The following is a 27451-nucleotide window of genomic DNA, read 5'->3' as shown; positions in this document are numbered from 1 at the left end:
ATATTGAGTGGCGTTTCTTTAATTCTTCCCTGACTCTCTTCTTCATTCTTGATGTCCGCTTCCACTTAACTTATCTTTCATCCCATTATCTTTGCAAAATTAGAGATTCCCTCACATAATCACATCAAACCGAAGGGCCAGAGTCTGCAGCAGTATTTAATGTGATACACCAGGAACCGCTTAATACTCTAACTGGAACAGAGATGTATCCTGATGCTTTATTGATTCAAATGAGGATTTGAAAATGGAGGAGTGAAATACAGTCAGCCTGAACACACAGGCAGTTCTCCTCCTTGTACTTCAAATCCACTCCTCTCACACTGATGCGGCGAGCACAGAGCCGGCATCAGCCAGAGCGACATTTATACTCAGTATCCTCAGCCTGAGGTGGCTGCCGTTGGAATAATACTTTCTGTGGCTGTCCGATAACTACTCCACAAAGACGTCCATACGCAGACGTCTCATAGAACTGGACTTCCAACTAAAGTTATTGTTGTTATCCAGGTTCAATGAGAGGTCAGCGCTTACTCCCAATGGGGCTGAAAGAACATCATGGCTGCTTGAAGCTGTAAATATCCCATTAAATTGCAAAAGATTGGATTTTTATCTTGTTCTGGGTGGTGGAGGAAGCTGTGAGAGGCAGGTGAGAAAAGGAGAAGAAACAGATACATTTTCTATTTCTGATTCAAATTGTTTTCTCTGCACATTACTTCACAAAAGGTGGAAAAAGCTCTCTAAATTAAAAAGAAATAAACAATGAATGTGTGAAAAAGGTGGGCGAAAAAAGTTCTGCCAAGTAAATATAAGTTTGTCCATCTGTGAGAACCTGACCAAAATGTTTTAATGGCTGATTTCTTTTTGTGTGTTTGTTGTTGTTGTAATACTCATTGTGGCCGCAAGAGGCTGTAAATCTACGCATGTTCTGAATAGCACTGACAGCAGCTATGGTTTCTTTCAGGTGAGTATTGATTGTCTTAACACAAGATGCATAGAGTGTGTGTTAGCACGTGATGGAGGAGTACTATCACTTCATCTCTGTTTCCCAGCTTGAAAGAAAAAAAGAAACTTAGAAATATTACCCTGGCAAACCTTTTTTTTTTATTAACAGTTATCAAATTGGATCAGCTAAAAACAAAGTGTCTCACTTTGCTCTCTGGGCTTCCATATTTCTGTAGAAGTTGGATGCAGACAAAAGATTTGTGGCATTGCCCCCTTTAGTGTCCTAAAGAAAACGCTTTAAACTGATGCATATGCTTCCAAACCGTAGTCATGAAATCCTGCATTTCCACAAATTGTTGGCTCGTTCCCCCTTTAGTGCACTGAGAATATTACATCATCATTACAATCGCTTCTGATATCTTTGTTTCCACATCACCGCGCACACTGACGCTGTTTGCACGGCAGCTAAACGCCTTCTGAGCTTTTCCTCAAGGCAATAACGCCGGCGTTACCGGACATCACTCAGACTTCTACTTCCTGAGTCGTTTCAGCTCTTGCAGCAAATAGGCAATATTAGCCTTCTTCCTAGCACGGTAATATGAGGAATCATCGTCTTTTTCTTTATTTTTTGATGAATGGACTTTGAGCTCAGATTACATTTCATACAGAGTACAAGTCATCAACACAGAGTCCTCGTCAGTGGCCCCCCCCTTCAGCACTAATCCAGGGCAGATGGAGGATAAACGATGAAATATGGTGGCGGCCCCCGTGCGGAGCGAGTCTCTTCATCAGCGGCTCCCGGTCGGGGCTGTTCATCTTCAGAGGTTGCTGAAGGGCAACCAGCGCACAGCCCATCATTCCAGCGGCTCCGTCACCTCCCCCCCTCCCATCGCCATCCTTCTCCTGGGGGACACACAAAAAAAAAGAAACAGCTAAATGCTGACATGGAAGCCGCTGTACCTTTCTGGTACGTTTCCTCAGCACGGCGGGACGTGAACATGCGCACTTCCTTTCACGCCCGAGCACACGCGCGAAATCCAGACAAACGGGCGAGGCCGTCCCACCTCTGCTGAGCTGTGCTCTGACCCGATGTCCATGTTGCTGCACTTTAGACGCGCTTCCTCACCAGGGACACACACACACACACACACACACACACACACACACACACACACATACTTCCTGTCACTTCACTCGTTGTACTGGACTAGTTTTTTTTTTATGCTTTGTCGGTCTCCACGGGAATCTTTATTTTTCCTAAGTGCTTCTCCGTCTTCCACCCCTGTCTCTCTCTCTCTCTCTCTCTCTCTCTCTCTCTCTCTCTCTCTCTCTTCTCTCTCTTCCTCCCTCAGCGTTTGTCACTGTGTTGACATTGTTGTTTGCGTTCAGCCAACTTCCTCCTGACTAGATGTTCATAAATGCATACAGTACTCAGACGTGAGACGTTCATGTGGCGAACAGCAAGAAGAGCTTAGACCAGGGAAATGTGCTTTATATAGTGTTAATAACATGATTTCTTGGTATTCCGTGATAATCTTAATATTTTGGTTTAATGGCCCCTAAAAAATGTGTTGGGTAAACTGTTGAAGACTTGCATTATTTGTCGTTTTATTTGTATTTATTGTTTCTTTATGTTTTATTGGGGCTTTTGTAGCATGATGCAGTGCCTTCCTGCCTCGAGCATGGTTTAGTTATTTATTGGTAGTCGAAACCATCTTTTTTGCAAATGGATTGCACCAGGCACAACGTCCAATCATGTCACGGGTGTGTAGTTTTGTGAGTGCAGCTCGTTGCGACGCCATCACGGTGAAAGACATCCGTCCACAGACGAAAAGATGGATACCTGGCACAGCAGTGAACACCTCAACAGGTGTTCCCAGGCAGGCCGGTATCATCCAGCGCTCAAAGCTATACCCACGAAAAATAATGCTCCGTGATTCATAGATATCCCACAAAATCAAGTTGTACGGTATTCACAGATTCACAAACAAGGAAGTTTGGGCAGGGAATGAGGTAGATTGGTCCAACAGACAAAAAGACAAACTCACTTGCGTACTTCCATCACGGCATTCGCTAGCTATTTCAACCCAAACGAAAGTTTCGAAAGGTTAAATTTTGTTGTCTAAGCCTAACTAAGTATTTTACAATCGTATCTTAACCCTAACTATAGTTGTGTTGCCTCAATTAATCCATCAAAGTATTTTGCCATCTTTTCCTGGATCTAACTAAGTATTTCACAATCTATTAAGCCTAAGTAGTTTAGTTGCCTAGTTTGTTTCATGTGAAGACAGCAATTAACACAATTAACACACTGGACTCTGGAAAATGCGGAAAAATTGAGCAGTAACAAATCCTGAGATGAATGACGAACGGTGGTTGAGAATACAAACACACACACACACACGCACACACACACACATATGGATGGAGAAAACAATAGCAGCATTGCTGCTGCTGCGGCTGATAATTAACTTTATTTTCTGTGGTTGAGCCTCCTCTTCCTCTCTCTTGTCCACTCTTGCTATCAGCCCATTTGCACATTTGCTCTCTCCATCTGGCCGCTTTTACAAGATTTGTAAAATCCTTTCTTTGCCATGTCAAATAAATATTACAAAAAACAAAAGTCCATCGCTCATCCTCGTGTTCATTTCAGAGCCAATTTTCAAAGAGCGTGCGAACTGAATGAAGCTGCAGGAACCAGGACTGAGCAACTCGATCCTGTTTCTCAAAAGGCTCCTGTAACGTGTCCTGCTGCGTTGACGAGCTAAGTCAAGGAATGAAGTGTTCCTTAAGCTGCTCCAAATATCATGTTGCCCGTTGCATTTGTTCTGTTCTATCGTTCCAATAACGCTTCAACGTTTCCTCATCTTTATTCTCTCCTGCCCTTTATGGCATAATTGCATTTTCCATTACCAATGTCGACCGGTCTGAATAGTAAGCTCTTATCTGCTGTCAGGAGGCGGATCCTATTTGAAAATAGCTCGAGGGCTGGACGCACGCGTTTGCGTTTTCAGCCGCAACTCCACACGTAACATCAGAAGCTCATTTAAAAAACAATTTCCAATGCAGACCCTCAGTGGTAATTGTTTTTCAATTGTTCCTCGGCACTGATTAATTGCGTGGAATCGCTCCAGCCATTTCCCGTGTTTAAACGTCAGTTAATTAGCTGACGGCGTTGGATGGGATAATTAATTCAGCCGGGGGGGGGGTCACAGCATGCTACCGAGGGGGGAGGGGCCTGGACTGTAGCCGCCAGTGGCTGCCGTGGCGGCAGGCTCGTTGTAGACCTAACGAGCGTTCCTCCTCAGACCTTTTTTTTTAATGTTTGAGAAGGAATTAGGCTGCAGTGGCCACTCAAGTGCTCCAGCAGCACTACGCCGGCTGGATAAATAATGACCCTCGTGATCCACCGAGCTATCAAAGGCTTTCGCAGTAGTGTTTGTCTTCAGAAGGTAGAGCAAGGGCGTCCAGAGGCCGCCACGTACATTTTGTCCTAATGCAGGGCGGCACGCGCACCAAGCTGGAGCTTTGATTCTCAGCCTGAAGCTGAAGAACCCAAGTTCTCCTGGCTCATATAGTATTTACAGTGTACTTGCATTTTTGTTTTTCTTGTATTCCCTTTAGGTTTCATCAGCCGCTGTGTTGTTGTTTATTCTGTATGCCAGAATGTGTACAATTGTGTGACAGTGTGTCATGTGCACATGCTTTGTACTTGTTGTCTGGGACGGAGGAGTCAAATCGCGTGGGTCGTTGTCCTTCAAAATAAAAGTAGGCACGACATGTGGAAAACATGGTCCCAAACTTTCAGTGTCGTCACATACATGAACTCAGTTTGAAGGTCAACGCCGTGCCCTCTGTAGCGTATGTACTAAGCCACATGTTTATTCAGCATGTTTCTATTCTATGACAATATTTCAGAGCGCTGTATCAAGTTAAAAAAAAAAAACAATTCAATATAGAGTTTAAAGAGTTAACCTAATATCTTAAAGTCAGTTGGAGTACTGCGTTATTTTACATGCTCACAATTACATTCTTTCTCACTCATCCTTTGTTGAAGTGATTTTTTCAAATAATTCATGAGCTTGCATTTCTTTCTTTTTTTTATCCCACTATTATTGACACAGTTATGTTCTTTAGGACAGCTTCAGCTGCTTGGAGATCAGCAGCACTGATCACGCGACCAGTTGGAAGTGAGAATATTTTGAATTATTTTACCATTTTGTTGTTTTAAACCCTGTGGGATTTCGAACACGTATAAAAACGCATCAAACCGTTTGGATAATGTTATATTTTCAATAGCCTATATCAATTCAAACAACGCTACAGTAGAATAAAAATCCTTTCAAATAAAGCACTAAAACGTAATGCTGGCACCTCACAGCATTTGTACAATAACCCCTCCTTATCCAGAGAAATGGGGCCGTGGCAGTTGGCTGATTGCAAATGCACATTGGTAGGAACAAAATCATCTAGTACGAACATTTTAGGAATCAGACGTTCATCATTTTAGTAATTTTAGTATATCAGAAGAAACATTTGAACCTTAAAGTTGGGCATGCTGAGTCAAACTGTTTCATTAGGTCCATGTAACTATAAGTTCTAAAAGTAAAAATCAAACCATTTCTCCTTCAAACTGACAACGGTCATAAAAAAGTTGATTTAATTCAACAATAAAATCAACAGCTTAAAGCATAAATTAGACAGTAATTAGACAGAAAGTTTTTTCCAGTTCCTCTTGTAATTGCTTTTCTTAATCTAGGTGTGTTCCTTAAATGTGTATTGTTGTACACATGTGAAGAAGGCTGCTCTGCTGGATGAAATGCTTCAGTGGTTCTGGCTCAGGTGTGGTCGGTTGGGTTCAGTTCAGCTTTGTTTAGAGTCATCGTTCATTTCTTTTCATTTAGTAATACCGGTTAAGCAAGTAGAATCTCTGATTTTAATGAGGCACGGTAAAAAGGTGTAAATGAAAGTGAACCGTGGCATCAGCTGTCTCTTTAACAAATGCGTCAGGACTGAGATTATTTATAAAGACGAGGAGACCTGTGTGGGCAGCGTCTAAATCCAGAAGGCAGGCAGTGTGGCAGTGATTCATATTTCAACCCAGGGTCCCTCTCTCCCCAAGTCCCTCATAATTAAAGCCTAAGCATATGGCCTTGTGACCACGCCAGCACAAGGGTACCTGCGCAACTTTTTTGGCACCTTATTTTGAGTTGCTGGCGACAACGGTCCCTGCAGCCTTCCTTCAACCCAGCGGAAATGAAACGCGTGTCACCTTGAGTTGTCACAAGCCACATCTGCCAGCCTAATTACCATGTGCTTAAGCTTATTGATAATGTGTTTGTCAGTTTGGTTTTGTTAGATGTTAGCTTTGCTTATTAGAGAAAAAAACAATGACTTCATGGACACGGCCCTCTATGGACACAAGGCAACGACAATGAGACACAAAGATGCAACAAAGAGACTTAAAACCACCACAAATGAACGCTAAATAACTACAAAGAAACTAAAAACAATCGAATAGAAATGCAAGACAACCACAAAGAGACACAAAACAACTTTAAATAATCTGAAAACCACCACAAAGATACACAAGACCACTTCAAATGCATACAAAATAACCACAAAGAGATGCAAAATGACCACAAAGGGATGCAAAATAACCACAAAGAGATACACAATGACCTCAAAGAGATGCAAAATAACCACAAAGAGATACAAAATGACCTCAAAGAGATGCAAAATGACCTCAAAGAGATGCAAAATGACCTCAAAGAGATGCAAAATAACCACAAAGAGATACAAAATGACCACAAAGGGATGCAAAATAACCACAAAGAGATACAAAATGACCACAAAGAGATACAAAATGACCACAAAGAGATGCAAAATGACTACTACATGCAGTCTGACATTGCACACACAGCAATACAAATATTTCTTCCAGTGGGAATATGAGGGACATAACTGTTTGTAGAGCCAAAGGAAATTATATTTGATTTCAACACAAATGCCATTAGTATCAAATTGGCGGTGGGAACAATTACATTTTTTTTTAAAAAGTGGTCGGGACATATCCAATGCGATCATAAATCATGCCCATTAAACGAAAGTACTAAGTACTTGCACTCGATGTGCAGTCGGGGGATAACCTGCATTATTTCAATGTATCCTTTGGGAAACATGAGCCAAATTATTGCAATACATCGAGACAGTCTGAAAGTAACTTTTTTTCACTGCCTGCTACTCTGGAACGCAAGATTTTGTAATACACGCGCAAAATTAAGTAATACGCTTTTATGATATATTCCAGCATTTTAATTACAACATACCTTCCAGGGGAGGGGCAATGTACACAGTACTCTACTCTGGTATTGGAATAAAAACTCACAATTCAAATGATATGGAAATAATTATCGTATTTTAATATTTGCTCTGATTAAACAGGCCATATATGGCTGTGAAAACATCTTCAAATAACAATTAACAAAATCTTCTCGCCAAACACTGTATTTTGCGAGATTGCGTTTGAATGTTCTCATTGAACATCATGTATATCGCATCATAATGTTGCAACCTTAGCCCTTAAGCTGTGGGCTTTTTTTCACGATGTAGCGTTGTCAGGGGAGAAATAGCGCGCATCCCCCACAGATTTATTCAACACTTTTAGGCGTCCTTTGTTCTGCCATGGCGGCCCAAACAACTGTCACATGATACGTGTACATATCGTGGGCGTTCATGTGCATGCAGGAAATCGCTCGTCACGGAGATGCGATCCCGAGGACTTGGAACAGATTCTCAGTTACCTTCTCCCGAGTGGGCCCTGTCCACCGAAGTGACGACTCTACCCACCACTGCCAACAAGTTACCTGAATCTGGTGGGTGCTAATTTCAGCCATGAAATCCAGCAGCTTTCAAGCTTTTTGTGCCAAAAGATGATGTTGAGATAAATAATTGTATCGAGTCAAAATTTGACCAATTTTAACATGTTCCAATCCTCTGGGTAATATGAATATTTAACAACCCATCTAAGTTCTGTTGTAATATTTCACTCAAAGTTATGAACCAACCTACAATATTACTGTCGCCCCTAAAGCCGTGCTGCTGGTATTGCTAAAAAAAAAAACAACAACCTCCGAACACATCTGTTAATATCACAGGTACTGTGAGCAGAGTTCCGTCATCATATAAGTGCTACATGAGAGGACTGTGAGTGGAAAAGGGACCAGAGAAAATAAGCCAGGAGGAGCCACCGGGCCCGGCACTTCTCAGAGCGATAAGTGGATTCACAGGACAGCGTAGAAACCCCAACGCTGCACCAACAGTTTGTGCGTTGTCCAAAGGAACCGTAACGTCGGGATTAGTGTAAAGCATTGTGCGGTGAGTACCTTCCTGAAAGGAGATGAGCTCAAGCGGGGAAGGCCTGCATTATGATAATTCTTCACAGTAATCTGCCTTCGCCTTGAATTATGGAAAGCATTTGGCCGAGGCTCCAACCCGACCATCCCGGAGGTGTCTGCTCATCGTTTCTGAGGGCCAACATTTTGTTCCAGCAATTTTTGTCTTTCTTATCAGAATTGTCTGGGGAGGAAATCTGTGCTGCACTGTATTACATTTAGTTTCCCATTAGATCGGAGAACGGGCCCGCTGGATAAGTCCGACTGCCCCCCCTCCAGGCCCCCAACGTTCTTTACTTCTTCCTCACTCACTCACTCAACCACCCCCCCCCCTTCCCTTCTTTCCCCTCTAAATCATTCATTCCAAGACTTATCCGAGAGTGAAATGGAGCACAGGCCAGGCTAGTTAATGGGGTTCTATGAGGCATAAGATTACTTTCCTACCTGAGCTCATTCCTATGAATCTTCCTTAGAGAAGCGGCTGAAATAACAAACTGCTCTCAGCCGTACGGCGAGCGTACGGGAGGGCTGCCGGGTGATCCGACAGTTTCCGTCGGCTCTGGGCTCCCGGTGTCGAGCGGAGGCGCTCGTCTGCTATTCTCTGCCCCGCTTCCCGATGGAACGGAGTCACGAATGTTAACAAGAGAACTCAATTTGCATTCCCCCATGCCGCCTAATTGAAACAGGGACAAAGACGGTAGGAGTTTTTTTTTTCTTCTCTTCCTCAATGGAAATCAGAAGCGATATTGAGTTTTTCTGCTGACATTTTGGTTCCCATCCAACAACTCTGCTACTCAGGTGTTGCAGTGTGTTTTTATATTCGTATGTACCTGACTGTGTTACTCAAGTACAGTAGTTAGGTACAATGTCGACATACTTTATTTGGCCATGCAGCTTTATATTTCTACTACTCTAAATTCCTTGAACAGAATAGTTTCCTTGGAAACTAAAAAGGTGCACTCATTAGAGTGCACATCAGCACCACAGCCACTGCTGTGATGTTTGATTGAACGTGAGCTGTTGAGCCCTGTGTCACTTTATTCAGTTTTTATAAACTAATCATGTACATTTCCAATATGTGGGCAGGTATTTAGATAATGGCTGTTTGCAAATGTACCACGACGTATCCTTCCATGTGACTGAAACTCTCGGGTGCCTTGAGCCCGGCCCGGCCTTCGCTTGAGATTCCTTCAGTGTGAGCGGTCTGCTGTTCAAATAATACTGAATCATTCATTCACACATTATGCATGTCACAAAAAGGCTCGTCGCTATTTGTTATGCATGGTCTACTAGCCGTCGTGGCTCTGGCACATTTTATTGTTGTAGCGAATACGTAGAAAATTACCCAGGTAGTGTCCGACAGTGTTTTTTTGTTGTGGTTTTCCTTCATTTTGCAGACGAACTCAACACATAGCTCTGATAGTGAGGAGGGAGTAGGGCCTGTGAACACCTTTTTCTGGCAGAAAAGCGTCCGCTAACGCAATGAACAAGATATAAATGGGCGTTTCGGTCTTTGTTACTATAGTGGGTCTGAAATATGTAGTTCAGGATAGACAGACAGTCAAAACAAGCTCGGCCTACAGTGACGTCACAAGCGCTTAAAGATAGCAGTTTTTTAGCACAACGTGGTCGCATACGCTCTCTTCTCATTAAGAACAATGGGGAAAAAAAGCTCTGAGTTCATTCGTTTGGACGGAGCCACTCAATCACTCACTCAGGCACACACACACTCACACACTCACCAATCTCATTATCTCGTGGCGGAGATAAATAAATGCTCTGCACACCACACAGGTGTTTTCAGCTGAGGACATCCTCCCTAACCAATCAACAGCCTGCAAACAATATTGACCTGGTGTTGGATCTCATGATGACTTCCAAATTTCATCTTCTATTCTGTCACGATCGTTCCGCAGTCACCGGCCACTGATGCCGTGTACACGTCTTTTGATAAAGCCGTTTAGGTAAACTGCTGTGAGGCAAAGTTGTGCCGATGGGGACCTCGTCTTCAACAAAGGCATTCTGCGTCAAAAGGGTTCTGGAAAATTAGAAAATGAAGCTTACCTTCACGCAGCTTAACTTGGCTGTTTTATCTTTCTGTTTGGACGATGAAAAAGCAGACAGGCTAACAAAGATGGATCACTGAGCGAAAAAAGACTCCAATAGTTGGGAATTGAACTCTGGCCCTCATTGGAGGATTCCAAGAAGGCGGCCTGGAGAGTCGACATCCCAGCGGGCTACTTCACACTTTCCCTCACAGGGCTAGAATATTGATTCAATTTTGCTTTGATTTATGTAACTGCAATGCACCGTAGGCCCAGCATTGTCCTGTCCCGCCCGTCTGAGTTTAAAATATAAAGCTTGGAGACAGCTCTGGCTTTATCCTGTGACGATACACTGACCGAAGGAAGCGAAAACTGCTTTTGAAAATCCATTTTCATCTCTCATGTATAACATGGCATTCTTTGCCCTTCGAGAGCTTTGCGTTTGATTTCTCCATTAGTCACACGGTTAGCCTTATTAGACTCCCCACCGCCATGCATTTAATCTGCATTAGCGGAGCCGTGACCAGTGCGGCCCATTCTTTATTCTCTGCAGCGAAAGGAACCTTTTTTGTCCATTCTGAGCTGAAGTGATGAGAAACGTCACAGCATTGACAGACAGCAGCAGAGCTTCAAACCTGCGCAGACGTAACTTTTCTGCAGAAGAACTTCAGACGGAACTCGTACATGAAAGAACAAGAAAATGAAGATGGATGACGTATGGATTTAATCTGCCTCCTCAGTCACTCCAGGGCGATTGAACCAGTGGTTACACTCGCATTGTTTCCTGGGTAAAGTGGCGATATCATACTGTGAAGACAAACAGCCATGCATTATAAGTCGCAGGAAAAATCTTCCTAAGTATAAAATAATCTCAAAGACGGCTGGAGACACAATCTGTTATGCAACTTTTTTTTAATGACCAGCAATTAAAAACGTTTGCATTGAAGCTTCTCTCCCAACAGAACTTTTAGAAAGAAACTTGCAGTAAAGAAGGACTACTGTAATGTTCTGATTTGATGTTAATTAAAAACATAGCAGCCATACAGATCTATAATTACATCCCCCAGAGAGGCTTTTTATTCAGTTTTTTTTTTATTGGTTTGTTTGTCCTTTTGTCATCAGCATCACGGAGAAACTACGGGTCCAACTTTTTTGGAACTTGTTGGAAGGTCGATCACAGGCCATTGCCTGGATCTGATACACACGTTGGGTTTCACTTATGGAAATAGCCTTCGCGGAGGGTCAGTGCGCTATAATTGTTTGACTAACACTGGATTTTTCTTCTGTAACTGGTGTGGATCGAGACCTTAAGATGAAGTCATGAATCTTATCTTTGAAATGGTTATTTTGTGCAGAATCCGTTTTGATTCCGCTCTTTGGTTTGCATGATGATATAAGCTATCACACATGTTAGCTCCTTTTGTGTACATCCCATTAAATAATGGAAAAACAATTTAACATGTTAGAAATACCTTTTAAATAATCAACAGATGTGCCGCTGCGGGTAAACACGAGTTGTGTTGCATTGAAACATACAGCTGTTTCCTTGTTTCTGGTCACTTCAGCTACTTGTGTATGTAGCAGCCTGTCCAAGCACTTCAGGGCTGTTGGGTAGCAGGTAAAGGAGTCACCTAGTAAACCTCAGTACATCATCCATTCTCCCTGTGATATAAACACAAGTCGGTTTCCATTTCTCTTAGAAAAGTGTGACTTCTGCACGAATAATTTAATAATTTAAATGTGTTGTAAAAGTAGTTATGAAGCTATAATAAAGTATTTTAATGTAATACAACTTTGATTCAGTATACACTATGATCCTTGCAAAAATAAGTCAGTGATTAAGCTAAGAATTAGGAAGTATTGTCATGAGAAAATGCTCTATATTGTGTCATGGTTATTGTTATAAACCATGATGGACATCTAGTAGTGCAGTTATAAAGTAAATCAGTAGTAGTAATTAGTATGTTTATGGTGCATTATTGAAATGGTGGATGTGTTGCCTAGAATGGTAACAAAAGTTATTACTATTTTGCATTAAAAAAAAAAAAATCTAATTCCGTCCTTTCAGTCCCTTTCAACCGCCATCGCACCGTCATCACATGAACTCCTCATCGCTGCAACAAGCCGCCATCACCGCTTCCTCCCGGAACGCGGTGAAGTAAAAACACAAGGTCAAATACGGCTTGTTGCAGAAATTGATGCTGTAATTACATTCAGTTAACCCTCAGCCTTAGCCATCGCTATGGAAACCCAAATAGGGCCGCGGCAGAGTCGCTGCTGCTCCCCCGGCAACGGCTTTTCATGCGAGATGTGTCTATTTATTTGGAAGTGTTTCAAAAGTAATTCATATATTCGTTAAGGAGAGACATTTTAATGCCAAATGAAATCAGCTGGAGTGCAAAGCGTAGCCCTGACCAAGCGTTTTCTCTTGAAAGAGAGAGGGGGGGGGTGGGGTCTGTGAACTTGGGATGTTTGCAAAGTGAAGTTCAGTCAAATTAATCATTCTGTCAGACAATGAGAGCAGAGCACCCCAGGGCTAAAAGGAAGACAAGGCCTTTCAGCAAGAAGAAGAATACGCCTGCGCTCGCTGTATGTTCTCTGGGCTTGTTATTCATTTTCACTCGGGGAGGCGCGGGGGTGGAGGGAGGGAAGAGGGAGGGGCGGGTCATGTAGCGAAATGCTATCTCGCTCTCTCCCCGGCGCCGGGGAATATATATATATATATATATATATATATATATATATATATATATATATATATATATATATATATATATATATATCTCGTTCCAGGGAGCCATTTCCCATAAGAGGGGATAAATGGATGGAGCTGAAGGTGAGGACAATGTAGGAGCATCACATTTAGAGGCGTATTCATCAAGTGCACAGGTGGTGTCAGGTTCTCTGCCAGAACGCTGCGTTCTCACGGCGGAGCTCGTAAAGCAACAGCCTCGCACGCACCCAAACAACGCTTGTCATACTTTATATGTAATTTGTGTCACCGTATTTGTGCCAAAATAGATAATACGCAAGGGGGGTGCGGGGTTGAGAGGGGGTGGGGGGGGTTGCATTTATTGCTTAACTCGTAATGAATTCGTCACCCACGGAAGGATCATCTGTGTACGAGTCACTCACTCAGCGTTACCTTGAGGTTTAGAGAAAGAAACTATATCTCTCTGTGGGGAACGGAGGATCGAAAGACGGAGAAAAGTCTTGATGAATGGAAGTAAATAGGGAGTGTGGGGGAGTGGAAGGGGGGGGGGGGGGGGGGCGTTTAACAAGAGCAAACCCACATCAAAACATCAACGCTTTAAGACTCGTAACTCCAGTCCATGCTTTGATTCTTCTTTCACAGCGGAGGCATGCGAGAGGAAACAGTTCTCCTTTAAGGTATCAAGGTGACACGGTGTGAGACGTACAAATGGTGATTTTGTGGATAAAATAAGCCTTTAATTATATTTTTCTTTCGACAATTCAATTATCCTGGACCAGAACCAGCTCTATCTAAACCGCATGTTGACTGAACCTTGTACCTTCCTGGAAAAAAAAGAGCTAGTTTTTCTTTTTCTCATCCCCTTCTTCTTGTTCCCCTCTTCCCTGTCTGTGGCGACGTGTCTCAGTTACAAGCGTTACCCAGCAGACACCTCCTGGATGGAGGGAGAGCGGGGCAAGCAGTCACAGTGATGTATGGCTGCAATCCCGCTGCTGCAGCGTGACACGGCCATCAGTTGCCATAGGAGACGAGATGATGTATATGCCGCGGCCTTTGCCGATGGCCCCCGGATGTTAATGTCAAAGTCCTTATACTGCCGTCGTATGCAAAAAAAATGCCAATTTAACTAGCTTGGGTTTCATAATTTGATGTTTGCAATAATAAGATCATGTACAGCCATGACCAGAGGCTCAGGGAGGAGGATTGTTTGACCTGATTGGTCCTCCAACCCGTCGTAGAGCCGCTGCGTCTCTCCCTCGGCGGCGCATGATGGATGTTTCCTCTCGCTCATTGTGTCCCGTTGCAGTTTTCACTTACACGTCCATGTGTTGTGCTTCATCTGCCACTGACTATTTGTTGCGGCGGATAAGGTCGTCGGCCAGGAAAGCAGGACGCACGGCCGGCGTCTGATGGGCGCAGTGCATCAAAATGAAAAAGCCTTCGTACACGGGTGACTTGCTTTGGGGCAGAGGAGATGGGCAGTATTGATTTCGGCAGAAGATGAATGGAGAGGAGTCAATATATATATATATATATATATATATATATATATATATATATATATATATATATATATATATATATATATATATATGACTGTGTATACTGGGCTTTAAAGGAAGAATAGGAACAGTATAGAATAATTTGGCTTAACTGAAGTGTGTCTTTGTTGTTATTTAGCAGATGACTTGTTCTTAAGAAAACTGTAAATAGTTCAACTTTGCCGTTCAAAACTGAAAGTACGTTTGCCGTTTGTAGTCTCATTGAATTTGCAGTAATCCAGAAACGATGCATTTACGCATCAGTTTAACAATGAAAATCCTTTGAGTGGCGACGTGTGCTGACCCAGCCATTGTGGTTCTGTAGGACGGTGCTATCTTCAGCTGTCGCTTTTGATGTGTCACTTATCAAAGTGTAGTGCAGCATTTGCCTCACCTTTCTTCTCAAAGGTGCAAAATTATCATTTTGCACACAAAATGGTTGTCAGTGGCAAGCCTTAGACTGTGTCTATGACCGAACACTTTACAAAGTACGCTGCAATACAGTGCACTCACATCTGTAGTGCACGTGGTCGCTGATACGCGCTGTATCAAATGGAAACCTTACGTTAACCATTTGGCGGAAGTGACGGATGCAAATCTGCTCGCGATACCTGCAAAAAATCTGACAAAATGAACGCACTTCTTGCCCTCTTTTTGTCCCTTGTTTACCCCTTTCTCCACCTCATGTGGAAACTGCGACACTTCCACAATCGCGGCAGGAGCATATAAATAAATAAATGAAAAGCTGGTGCATTTTTTTACCATTTGCAATGCGCCATCCGGTACTTTCTGTGCATTGAATTCTGCTGGTTTTACCAATGTGGGGCCCTAAGCACTGAAAGTCAGTGCTCGAAGTGCTCGAGTGTCCAGTAGTAGACACACCCATAGTGACCAGCCGTGCACCAATAATGCATTCCTGAATTGAGAACGCGGTTGCACCTTCGAGGGTTAATCGGCTGCTGGTAGAATCCATAATGATTCAGAGAGCGCAATGCCCAAAATCAGTGTTCAGGAGGTGAAAAACCACCTTTATGTTTGCAATGACATTCCTTTCTTTTAAGAGAACTAGGTAATCCTATTTCTTTAACGTCATCAGCAACAATGGCAATAATGTACATAGTCTTCCCAAGTTGTATCTCAACTCATGAGTTTATTCAGTCATAAAATATATATTTTAGATCAGCTTTTGGAAGTTTGATGTGCTAAAAACATTGACCCTTCTACAATCTCATTGGCGGGAATATGGTAAAAAAGAGGCAAGCTTCAATGTGACGGATGAGACTCTTGGAGAAACTCTTAAGCTGTAAACCTGCTGTCTTCATTCTTTGTTAAACAAGCTTCTTTAAAACATGTTTTCAGCTGTTTGCTAACAGATTTACTGCAGAGTAGCTCTGCAGAATTGCTAACTTTTTTAACCTTTAATGGTAGCTTTGAGAAGTTCAAATCATCCACATTTACACTGTTCTGTCGCCAAGCAACTACGGTCCCACATATTATCTCAGCAAGGAAATAAAGCGAATGAGTGACTGTATGGGCCGAGACATTCTCCAATTCAATGCAGACAAAACCAGAAAGAGAGAGAGGGAGAGAACCCAAGTCAGGAATCTTGGTATGAGCTTAAACAGTCGTGTTGAGTCGATTCCTAATTCTGTATTCTAGCCTCTTAAAAAGAAACATGGCAAAGATCAAAGGATTCATGCATGACTAACCCATGCTTTGCTTTTAATAAGTCAGAATACGGTCATGGTCTTTTCTCTGCTCTCTCCAAAGAAACTCTCAGACAACATCAGTGCATTTAAAATGCAGCTAGAGTTCACATAGAGAATGTTAGACGATGCAGTGTAGGCCATGTACAGTGTATGTTTATGGGATGTCAAGTGTAACCGTTCATCCGTTAACCCCTGAGAACATTGTGTGAGCTAAACAGCAAGACCCACACATACTTTTTTTACACGTGTGTCCCAATTCAGTCAGTCAACCAGCTGATGCCCGTATCAAGAGCGCCGATCCCTTTGGAGAGATGATCAGCCCAAATGGATCAGAACTTTGGACATTTGGCCTAAAAGCATTGTGTCAACGTCAGAGCTGACAACTTTTCAAAAAACCTTGGCGTGAGATTTTGCCGACGGGGGGAGGGCGACGATGACGACAAATACGCGCTACCGAACCGCTGTGTGGCGGGAGGGCGTGTCTTAAGACCGAAATGAGTGACAGTCACGCTCAATGCGTGACACTTGAGAGCCCCGATACCTTCGTCTCTCTGCTCCTCCTGAGTTTCTCCCGCGATTGTGTCTGTTTGGGGTAAATAGGATGTCTATGCAGTGAATAGGTTTACAGATGCGCTCCTTAGCGCCATCTATAGTTGGGGAGTTTGAAAAGGAACGAACGCGAGTGAGCGTGTGAAAACATAAAAAAGCGTGTGTCACACGGCGAAACCGTGAGAGTTGGTTGCACTGCAATGGAGCGCTGGAGTAAAAGCAAAGCGCCTCCAGGGTTTTACATCATTTTCCCGCCTTTTTTTCTTCCTTTTTTCTTCCTAAAAATGTAACCGATTGTTAAGTGGTTCAAGGGTCCTTCAAAATGAAGTTCAACTCAAGGTTCGGAGCTTGGAGCCTCAACTCTCAGCGGGTTGTTGCCAGCCCTTTTCAATCCCTTCAGTGTCGGTGCAGCTGAGGGAATTTTGGCCAGCTGACGGTGGCTAAACACGCTCGTCTCTACTTGACGCAACAAATACTCCAGGGCTCTCAAGTTTTGAAGACAGGCAAGCGTGACATATATATCCCCCTGGAGCCGTTGACGGGTTGGTACGGGGGGGGAGGAGAGACGACGGTGACGACGACAAATACGCGCCGCCGGACGGCTCCAGTCCCGCCTGTCATTACATCTTACCCGGATACAACACAGACAAAAGATACATTTTTCTGATTGGCTGTAGCCCGTTTCTTTTTTTTTTGATTGGCTGTTGAGTGGCTCCTCACTGGGGTGCTTGATTCCTCCGTGGTGAGGTCAGCGTGCGACCAGGGCTGCATCCCAAGTCTCTAAACGGCATCCCCGTTTCCCTCACTTGCGTCCCTTCCTTGCGTCTTAGTCCCGCCCACCAGGGATGCGCGGAGAGACGCAAGGAAACCAAGCGAGGAGAGAAGACGCGAGGAAACATGTTTGAACAGACATGAGACGTCCTTTCCTCTGAAGCGTCACATGAAGCGACGTCGGTTTCTGATGACTGCAGCCGACTGACAGCTGATCACAGCTGATCAGCTGTCAGTCGGCGGAGTTGTTTTCTGGTCCGGACCGGATTTAGTGAACATTTCAATAAAAATGCAATTAAAATATTGATACAAATTGTTGCATGTTTTCAATTGATTTAATGGTTTAAAACTACAACTTATATAAATAAGACACAGTTATCATCAGTGTCAGAGCGGAGATGTTTTCTCTGTAGTCTGTTACCTGTTAAACAAACTGCATGACTTAGGATGTACCCCAGGTCATGTCTGCGCGCTGCGGCACATTAAATAGCCTGGAGTTTTTTTTTTCAGCGTGAGAAATACGATGTGTGGCGGGAGGGCGTGATTTAAGACCGAAATGCGTGACAGTCACGCTCAATGCGTGACACTTGAGAGCCCTGAACTCACTGAAGGCCACTCTCGTACCACTTTTTTAGTTCAGAACAAAGGCTCTTGTTATGTCTGATGGAGTCTGTCCCCACAGTTGGATTATACCTCATTATGCATGAATTCACCCTTCTCATTATCCAATTGGGACGTTTCCTACGTGATGGATACGAAATACTTCTATTCACAGAATATTGCCCTTTCTCTGCAAGGTTAAGTCTTATAAATTAAGAAATGAATCCCATTTTCTTCGTCATTCTCCGCGTTTGATCGCTTTATGATCTCTGTGAAAGCTTGACAAGGCGGTGAGAGCACGTCGCTTTGTACTGTTTTAATTAGACGTGGTTGAACGGCGACGGGGTGTCAAAACGCGTCACTCCGGGATGCGCTCCATTTTTATCACCAACGCGCTGCTGCCCCGCTTGGCCCTCCACACCATCTGGATGCGAAACCGTCTTCAGCGTCGTGCAGCAGCTACAAACGAGAGAAAATGGACTGAAATTGGTTCAAGGTGCAATTTCCTGAGAGGGAAAAGTTGGACGTATCTAGGGTAGGCCACTGATATGAAAAGTATAAATGCGCTGTATATTCAAAGGAGATGTTGGCCTTCGCTTTCATCAAACACTGAAGACTTGCCTTCTACTACTTCCCTATTTCCGAATAGAGTTTATGTAAATATCCTGTGTGTGCATTTTTATTTTCTTCTTCTGTAGATGGGGCTCCACTTTGATCTAACATCGGAGACTTTGCTCGCTCCTCTCTCCTGTCATCTAATATAATATTCATATTCATCAAATATTCCTCCCGATTCTTCAGGTAAAGTAAACAGGAATGAGATGCAGATCCACCCCTTTGAAGCCCAAGACGGCAATCTCCTCTGCTATAGGAGCAGATAACACATTCAAAGTGTTTTTATCCTGTGTGTTGTTTCCACATAAGGTGGCGATATATATATATATATATGTATATATATGTGTGTGTAATTATATGTATTTATGTGTATGTTTTCTGTGTGTTACTGCAGGTATGGTGAACTACAGCGAGGTGTCCGGCTACCCGCTTGTTCAGCACTGGAGCCTTCGCTCGGTGCTCTACCACGTCAAACTCAATCAGTGGGTTCTCTCTCAAGGTAAATCACTCTGCGCTTCGGGCAATTCATTACATATTTATATATTATTTGTTCTTGTATTGTGTATGCTGCGGGAGACCGCGAGTTTGGTCAGGGGTCTCTGTGGCATAAACTCTCACGTTCTCCGTGCAGGAGAAAAAAAAGCACTGCCGTCGGCCATCAATTATTCATCCAATCGTAACGAATGTGACACATGAAGGTTAGCGGCTCATCATAACAGCTCGGCTGCTTTGTTTCATTTATTCTTTTTTGATCAGCTCCGTGATTAACCGGCCGATCGTCCTCTTTCCTTTTGGCTGCCGAGTTGTCCCGGCGCGTGCTTCCAGTTACTCTGATGACATCATCGTTCATCTTTCAATGCTAGGCTTATGTAAAACGTCTTCCCAGTTTCCTTGATATGAGGGTGTAATTCTGGCTTCTTTTTTTTTTCTTTTTAAAGAAATCGCGACTTTATGTTTGTGGGGCTCAGATAAGCAAACATACAAAAGTACTAACATCACCAGATAAAATATAATAAAAGTATAAATTTGGCAAAATGGTCCATTTCAGAAAAATATATGTTACATTTTAATAATTACAATATTGAAGCGAGTAAATATGGAGCTTTTTTTTCACTCTTTACACTGACTGCAGCAGTCAAGTCTTATCCTTATTCATTATTATGAATCATCATGAATTGTATGTCCTATTATTGAACTGTATCTTCAGTTACAATAAATAAAAGCCATTTGATAAATGTAGAGGAATAAAAAGGAGAATTTGTGCCTCTAGATGTAGACCAAGTGGAGCAGGAAATAGAAACACTCGAGTCAAATATAAGTACCTCAAAATTGTACTTGTGTACAGGACTTGATTAAATGAAGCTGTTGTCTGAGGAAAAAACAAAGTTTCTACTTATCAGCGGCAGTTTTATGCTAATGCAGTTCTTGAACACGTAGAGACCGTTACCTCTGGGCGCAGTACAGGCAACATTGTGATGTGGTGCTAAAAGGTTTAAGTTGGGTCTATTATATCAAATTAAACCCTTGTTGAAACAGTCAATTATGGAGCGATTGTGGCGCTGCTGCTCAGCTGCAGTCCTGGGAGAGAACTCGGAATGGCAATAAATGGGTCAGGGTCGAGTTCCCTTTAATCACAAATTAGCAAAATGTCACTTCCAAAGGGCACAAAAAGCTGCTCAGTAAGCACAGCCAAACAAGAAGGCCCCGGGCCCGAAGAAACAGCACCTTGATATGATCACAACTGCTCTGTTAATTATATAATAACTCTTCATTATTTTTAATGTACAGCAGATGCAGAGGCACACATCTGTCTTAGGGGGGTTATGAAGGCAGGTGTGTCCAGGCAAAATGAAAATGAATGTCAGCGACAAAAGGAAAGTTGCTTGGGATGGCATCAATTTATAAAGGAGCAACCTAACCAGCGCTATACAGACCTTTGCTAGAAAAGACGACATCTTAGGAAGTCAGTATGTCTGAGGTCAAAGGGGTCGGACAACCTTTGGCTGCTACTAAATGTCTCTTTAAAAGTCAGCACACGGTTACGCGGGGCAGGTGTTGCTATAAAGCTGGCTTCACGATGATTTTGCCAGGAGACGAAACGCTTATACAAACAGAGACGTTATCATTACGGCACGGCAGGTTGCCGATTAAGTCTCTGTTTCCTACTGGTTCAGTTTTCTAACAACAAACAAACAAACAAAAGCTTCCGAATGAGAAGAATGGCGCGGCTGTATTAAAACGCAGTGTCGATGATCTCAGGGAGTGGGAGGAAACGGAGCAGACGAGTAGCAGACTGACAAGTGTGGCCGTGATTATGTTGAACACAATGATTCGGCCGGCCGGCTGCCTCCTTACCAGACGTTGGCTGTGAAGAGACGAGGAGGAGGAGGAGGAAGAAGAAGACGTTATGTAGCCGTTTTAAAGTCGTGAGGTTTCTCAGTGGGCGCGGGTCTCTACAGAAAAGTCCTGGAAACACGTGCACGGTCGCCTTCCCATGGATAAAAAAATGAGTCTGAATGGGGATCCTGTAGTCCCGCCTCTGTAACGAGACAACAGCACAGACGATCCCTATTGGCTGACACGACTCATTAACAATCAAATCTGTGACTCAAAACCATGATATATGACCCAAACTGTCCATTTTATGACACATTGCCCCTCCCTCCCTCGTACACATACACACACACCTACATTTAAAAGAAAGCACATTTTAAAAAACACTTCCCAAGTGTGAGTTTCTCATTTCCCTATGTGCTTATTTATTATTTCCTTCAAAACAATCCACCGTGTCTTCCCTATGGTGCTCGTGGTTTAGTACTTTCAAGCCCACATGCACATACTAATAAGTCCACATCCATTATTTTCCTTAAGTATGTGTGCAGAGGAGTTCTCCATCGCCACTCTTTCAGTCTGGGAAATAGGAGATTTAAAGCAATGCATTATGGATGCTGGAGTCGGCCCGTTGTGGCAGCAGTGATTCAGGCACGTTGGCGTCATCGTGTAAAACCTAAAACCGCTTCAGAATCCAGCTTGGTTTTTACATCACAGGTCTGCGTTTTTACGAGTAAAATAATGGAGTTGGATGGAATGTGTATATCATCCCGTTGCCTCTGTCTCCCTGATAGCCTGTCGTACATACATCACAGGGCTTTGTACCCACAGAGGGACCAGGCTGCTCTGACAGCGCCTGCCATGGAAACTTCACAGAATAAGATAACTGTGGATAGGTATTTAGTCAAGCAATACTTCTTCTGAAGGCTGCTCCCGGGCTGCTGACACGTAGGGGATGACGCCGAGCATTTGCCTCAATGGATAACTCCGGCTGGCCTGCCGGCAAGTGGAAATCTCTTCGTTCATTTTCCCTGGCTAGAAGGAGACTGGGATGTAGCCTTTTTTTGTAACTCTTATTGGGGCGTGTTTTAAATGCATTAATTATTCATAAAATCCATCAGAAATAGTTCCCGTCCTGATAAGTGCAGCCACCCCTGCTGTAAATGCAGCCATGACACCTCTAATGCGTTTCCAACGGGGCCGCTGGAGTTTGAAAAGTGGCTGCCGCGTCTGTCGAGGATACAGTTTCTATTTCCCCTTCGCTCAGAAGCATCCCGGCAGCCTTTTTTTCTTCCTCTTTTTTGGTTTCACTCCCATTTCCCACTTTAGCTCTTCATATTTCAACAGCAGGGGGTTTGAGGCGACTGATTTCCAACGCCTGATAGCGAAGCCGCCATCGCTCATCCTCACCGCGCTCTCTTGTCTCTCACTCCCGTGTCCCCTGATTTAATTCCAGAGGAGTAAAAACGGGCAAGGTATTAATACTGCTCCTCCCGGAAATGATAATGACAAATCACTGTTGCACTCTCCCGATGTATTTACTCAGATGGAACCCCAGTGAGCACATTGGTCCTTTTGTCACGGGGGGGATATTTTTCCTTCACGTTCTGGGATCCGCCGCCGAGGCCATTGAGTCCGCTCCAAAACGTTAAGTGTTCTCGCCTTGTTTTCAATTATGCCGCTGTTGCCTTTCATGCACCGGTTTGCAGGCGTCCTTTTATCCCACCATTGTGGCTGTGGGTTCAGCTCCGGCCTCTCCGAGGACACAGGCGGCCTTGAGGGCCTTGCTGTCTACATTAGCTATAAAAAGACTCGTGAACCCTGAGGCTTCTGCTGCCACTTATCCCGGTCTCACTAAAGAGGGGAACACTCATTTCCAACCTTTTGAGTCGCCCCTGACGTCCCCCGGCAGTGCGACGGCGGACGGCGTTGTCATGTGCAGTCAGAAGAGCCATTAGTGTGTCAGTTTACTGACTTTGAGACTTTTCTCTGCTTTGCAGCTACATTTTAGCATTAAACATTAAAATTAGCTGTGATCAAGGCCCCACGCAGCCCACAGCTCCATTCTCACCACAGCAAGGACAACTCTGGCCCATGAAGAGCTGCTGATAAGAGCCGTAGAAGAGAGGCCCGAAGTGCAGAGAGGAATTTCTTGCGTTCAGTTTGAGCTGAAAGTTTAGCGTTGTGGGTCCTGTACTTGTTGGTGTCCTGCATTATTCATCAGTGATCAGGTGATCTGATTCTAAGCCTTCGTCAGGTACTAGAAGCAGCCTTGGCTACAACACACACACACACACGCACGCACGCACGCACACAACTCTTAAAATCAAAAATTAAAATCAAGAGGATTTCACCGTGTATGAGTATAATGAGATTTTTTATTTCATGCTAGTTCGTGTCCATATGTGGTCACTGAGGATCATACTCGGTTGAAAGGCTTTATGAATAGTAAGCAGCCGGCTCGGATGTCCACTAAACCCGTTTAAGTACCCGACCGAGACTTCCATTCCACCGGCTGTAAAAAAAAAAAAAAAGCCTTCAGTATGCAATTAATAACGGGAGACAAACCTGGCTCCAAAATGATAATGGGGTCTTTAACACTCAAGTGGACATCTGTGCTCTGGAAAAAAAACCAACATTGTTTGCTGCCGAAAGACATCACATTGACGGCATGTCATCATCAGGCAGACTTTGATTATTCTATTAGTCACTCTAATTATTACAAGGTGACACCCAAGCATTGAAAGGCAAACAGTAATGAAGCTTAAAAAACTTTAAACCATTTAATACAAAACTTGTAATCGCTCTGGTCTCTCAGAACACAACCCTCTCCCAGCGGACTGCATGTCAGTCAGTCCAACGCTTTGGGTACAGGCTCGTACAGACGTGCATGGTCCCAAGATGATGATTTCTCTAAGGGTGGAGGGGGGGCGGGCGGGGGGTCCCATTACTTTTTTTCCTGGTAGTGCCACTAGAAAGTCAAAGTTGTATCCATTTACCAGATAGACGTTAATGCCTCCCAGATAATGTATCCTAATGACTTTAGTGATCCTCTCATGTTTCTTCCAGCGCAACCATAAGATAAGATAATTATATTATTTATTATCTAATTTTTGTCTCACACCGAGGGTTACAGCACCATAGAGGACAGAGCAAGCGAACAAACAAGAAACATTGGTAGAAAAACACACACACACACACACATATATATATATATGTAAATTGAACAGATTATTAATATTGTGCATCTTATACATTGTATTTATATCCCACACGGATGAATACAGGAATGAGGAATTGTCCGTTTCTGGTGTGTGCGTTCTACGAGGAGCCATGTTGGTTGTGCGGCCTGACAGTGGCAGGAAGGAAGGACTGGCGGTATCTCTCCTTCACACACCGGAGTTAAAGCAGCCGGTCACTAAAGGAGCCTCACAGAGCTGTCAGAGGGTCCGGCATGGGGTGGGAGGTGCTGTCCATCAGGGATGATGGCTTAACCATGATGCCGAAGAGACGGGCCTGAAGAGACAGAAAATGAATATACCACTAACAAATATAGAAGGGTTTTCTGTATATTATAGCTTTTTAAATTATTCAAATAGACCTTGGGCTTGAGGGTATATTCAGTATTTAGTTGAATGCAAACCATTCACAATTTTCACGATTAAGTTGGCTGGGGTAAAAAATGTACACATGTTCTCATAGGAACTTAAAACACAAGCATGAACTTGTACATGAGCATTGTATGCCCCCTTCAAGCTGTCAGGCTATGGCTGCTAAACTACAACCAAAGACCTGCAGAACTAATGGCATTCCCATCAGTGGCAGCTCTACTGTGTTTAACGCCAATTAGCTAATATTAGCATGCTAACACGCCGAACCAAGATGGTGAACATGCTAATCATACCTGCTCAGCATTCGCGTTTTAGCATCATCAGTGTGAGCGTGGTGGTTGAAAGCGCCACTGAATCACCTGAATACAATGATGCTTTCATGAGGTCTACTCGACTGCTAATAGCTGCTGCTGATCATAACAACTATGTATAGAATATTTTCACACAAATGAAACAGTGTTGCGGATGCTAATATATTTGATGTGGATAGTTGGAACAATCAGGACAATACATCTCAATCACATTAACATTAAAAATGATTCCTACTACCTCATCCCACTTACCATAAAATAATTGTCCCCTCATCTGAGGTTTGTATGCTATTTATTTTCAAAAACTTAATTAGCATTTCATCTCCAATTGAACTCCAAGTAGCCTTAAATAATAGACGTAGGCCTCTAAATTGTCAAAAGGAACTGGAGGTGGGAGTATGCATTTTGTGGGATATGTGCAGTGGAAATGTGAGGGTTCGGTTCGCTGGATCCAAGTGCAGACACGGGGAGGCAAGGTGGGGTGAAGAGAAAAGGGTTTATTAACAGAATTTAACAGATGAGATCGTAGGGCAGAGTGCAGGCAGAGCTGTGAGGGGGCGTGCGTGGTGAGCTGGCGTGAGTGGTGAGGTGGAGCGGCGGCGGCTGAGCTGGAGTGCAGGTACAGGAATCCTGGCCACAGGAAACAGGGGTTAGTAGGAAAAACACAATACAAAGTATGTCAAACTGCTCTGTGGAGCGGCCGAGGGTTGAAGTACCACTGCAAAGTGTGCAATAATCTGCCGACTGGAGAGCGGGAAGCCAGGGTGTATAAACAGAGAGGAGTTGATGATGTGATTGCAGGCAGGTGCTGACGATGAGGTGCAGGTGTGGAGATGATTACCAGTTGACAGAAGCCACGCCCACAGCATACACACACACCCGCACATATAAAGTACACATGTACAAAGTACACATGTGCAGAACAGTTTTGTTACGAAAGCGTCATGTAAAAAATGCAACACAATTACCGAGGCCTCGCCTTGCCGGTCCCATTCGGTCAATACATCATTTTTTAAAGGAGCGGGGGAACCGTGTGGATTTAGGTGCGTGGGCAAGCCTCAGAAATGATTCTAAGACAGAGAGGCAGGAGACACACTGAGCCCCAGCTTTTTGATTAATTTAAAGATCTGGGAGTAGGGGACAAACTGGGGACATCACAAGAAACAGACAAAAAAAGGACATGAGTCACGGCCGTGCCGTGGCAGAAAGGACAGATCAAAAAACCATAAGAACACATTCCTGTATTTTCCCCCTGACTCCTAACTCAGCTTTTCTTTCATTTGTTTCACATTCCAAGTTGTGTTGTTATTATTATTATTATTACCATTTATATATATATATATATATATATATATATATATATATATATATATATATATATATATATATATATATATTATATCTAGAAAATCTTCTTTCCATCTACCCAGCCTTCAGCTCGGCCATCCATTCTCTGGACGGGGCGACGCAGCGGAGCGACTTTGTCTCCATCCTGCGAGAGTTCGGGAACCACTACGTGCAGGAGGCCATGTACGGCTTCCAGGAGTCCTGTACCATCTGGTACCCCAACAAACAGGTCCAGAGACAGCTGTGGCTGGAGTACCAGGACATCAGCAAAGGTAGGACACACACACACACACAGTGAATGGTACCTACAAATAAAAATGACGCACAGTAATTACCTTGCATCGGAGGTGTGTTTGTGATGGCCACAAATTGTCACATCCACAAAAACAGATCGGGTCTGGGGATGCTGAGTGTGTGCTGGTGTGGACTGGATTGTTATGTTACACATTTGCGATTGGCAGGACTCTTGATCATACTTTCGGCTGCAGAGTGAACACTTTCCAGGTGAAATACTTAAACCTCGCACGGGACCACTTTTAGGAAAGCGCTTCTTTTGTTCCCTGTCCTTTTGGTGGTACTCGCGTTGCAGAGGAAAGTAATGGGCTCTCTGGGTGGCCGTGTTGGCGAAATGCTCTTGGGCTCTTGTTTCAACCATTAGTTGTTGTTGTAGTTGTTGTTGTTGTTGTTTCCCAGTTGCACTCTTTGTGGAAGTACCCCTCAAGGATTGTTTTGTTTGGTCGGTCTTTTATTCAATTTAATAACATTTTTATTAATCCACGAAGGCAATTATATTTTGGGCATGAGTAAAAACAGACAGGAAACAGACAGGAAACAGACACATGCACAGACAAATGAGGCTTGGGTTGTTGTGTGGGCGCCATAAAGCATGCAAACAAACACAGAGGGGCACTTCTCCATTCTATTCCTGGGTATTTAACCTCAATCATTTTTTATTGTTGACTGAAAAGTCTCCAG

The 27451-nt window shown here is 43.5% G+C and overlaps 1 protein-coding gene across 10 annotated transcripts in view; it reads left to right on the top strand.

Annotated features, from left to right (window-relative positions):
* astn1 (astrotactin 1) overlaps positions 1-27451 on the top strand; it is a 356366-nt gene that overhangs the window by 185790 nt on the left and 143125 nt on the right. For all 10 annotated transcript variants that reach the window (XM_068600596.1, XM_068600673.1, XM_068600641.1 and 7 more), the window contains 2 exons: positions 19271-19375; positions 26560-26748. In XM_068600596.1, the coding sequence (XP_068456697.1) occupies positions 19271-19375; positions 26560-26748 (294 nt within the window). The remainder of the gene's footprint in view (positions 1-19270; positions 19376-26559; positions 26749-27451) is intronic.

Source organism: Clinocottus analis, unplaced genomic scaffold (assembly GCF_023055335.1).
Source record: "Clinocottus analis isolate CAN_PGR_092001 unplaced genomic scaffold, fCliAna1.0.p SCAF_11, whole genome shotgun sequence".
Lineage (NCBI taxonomy): Eukaryota > Metazoa > Chordata > Actinopteri > Perciformes > Cottidae > Clinocottus > Clinocottus analis.
The sequence above is the reverse complement of the archived record's forward strand: the minus strand, read 5'-3'. Positions and strand labels throughout refer to the sequence as shown.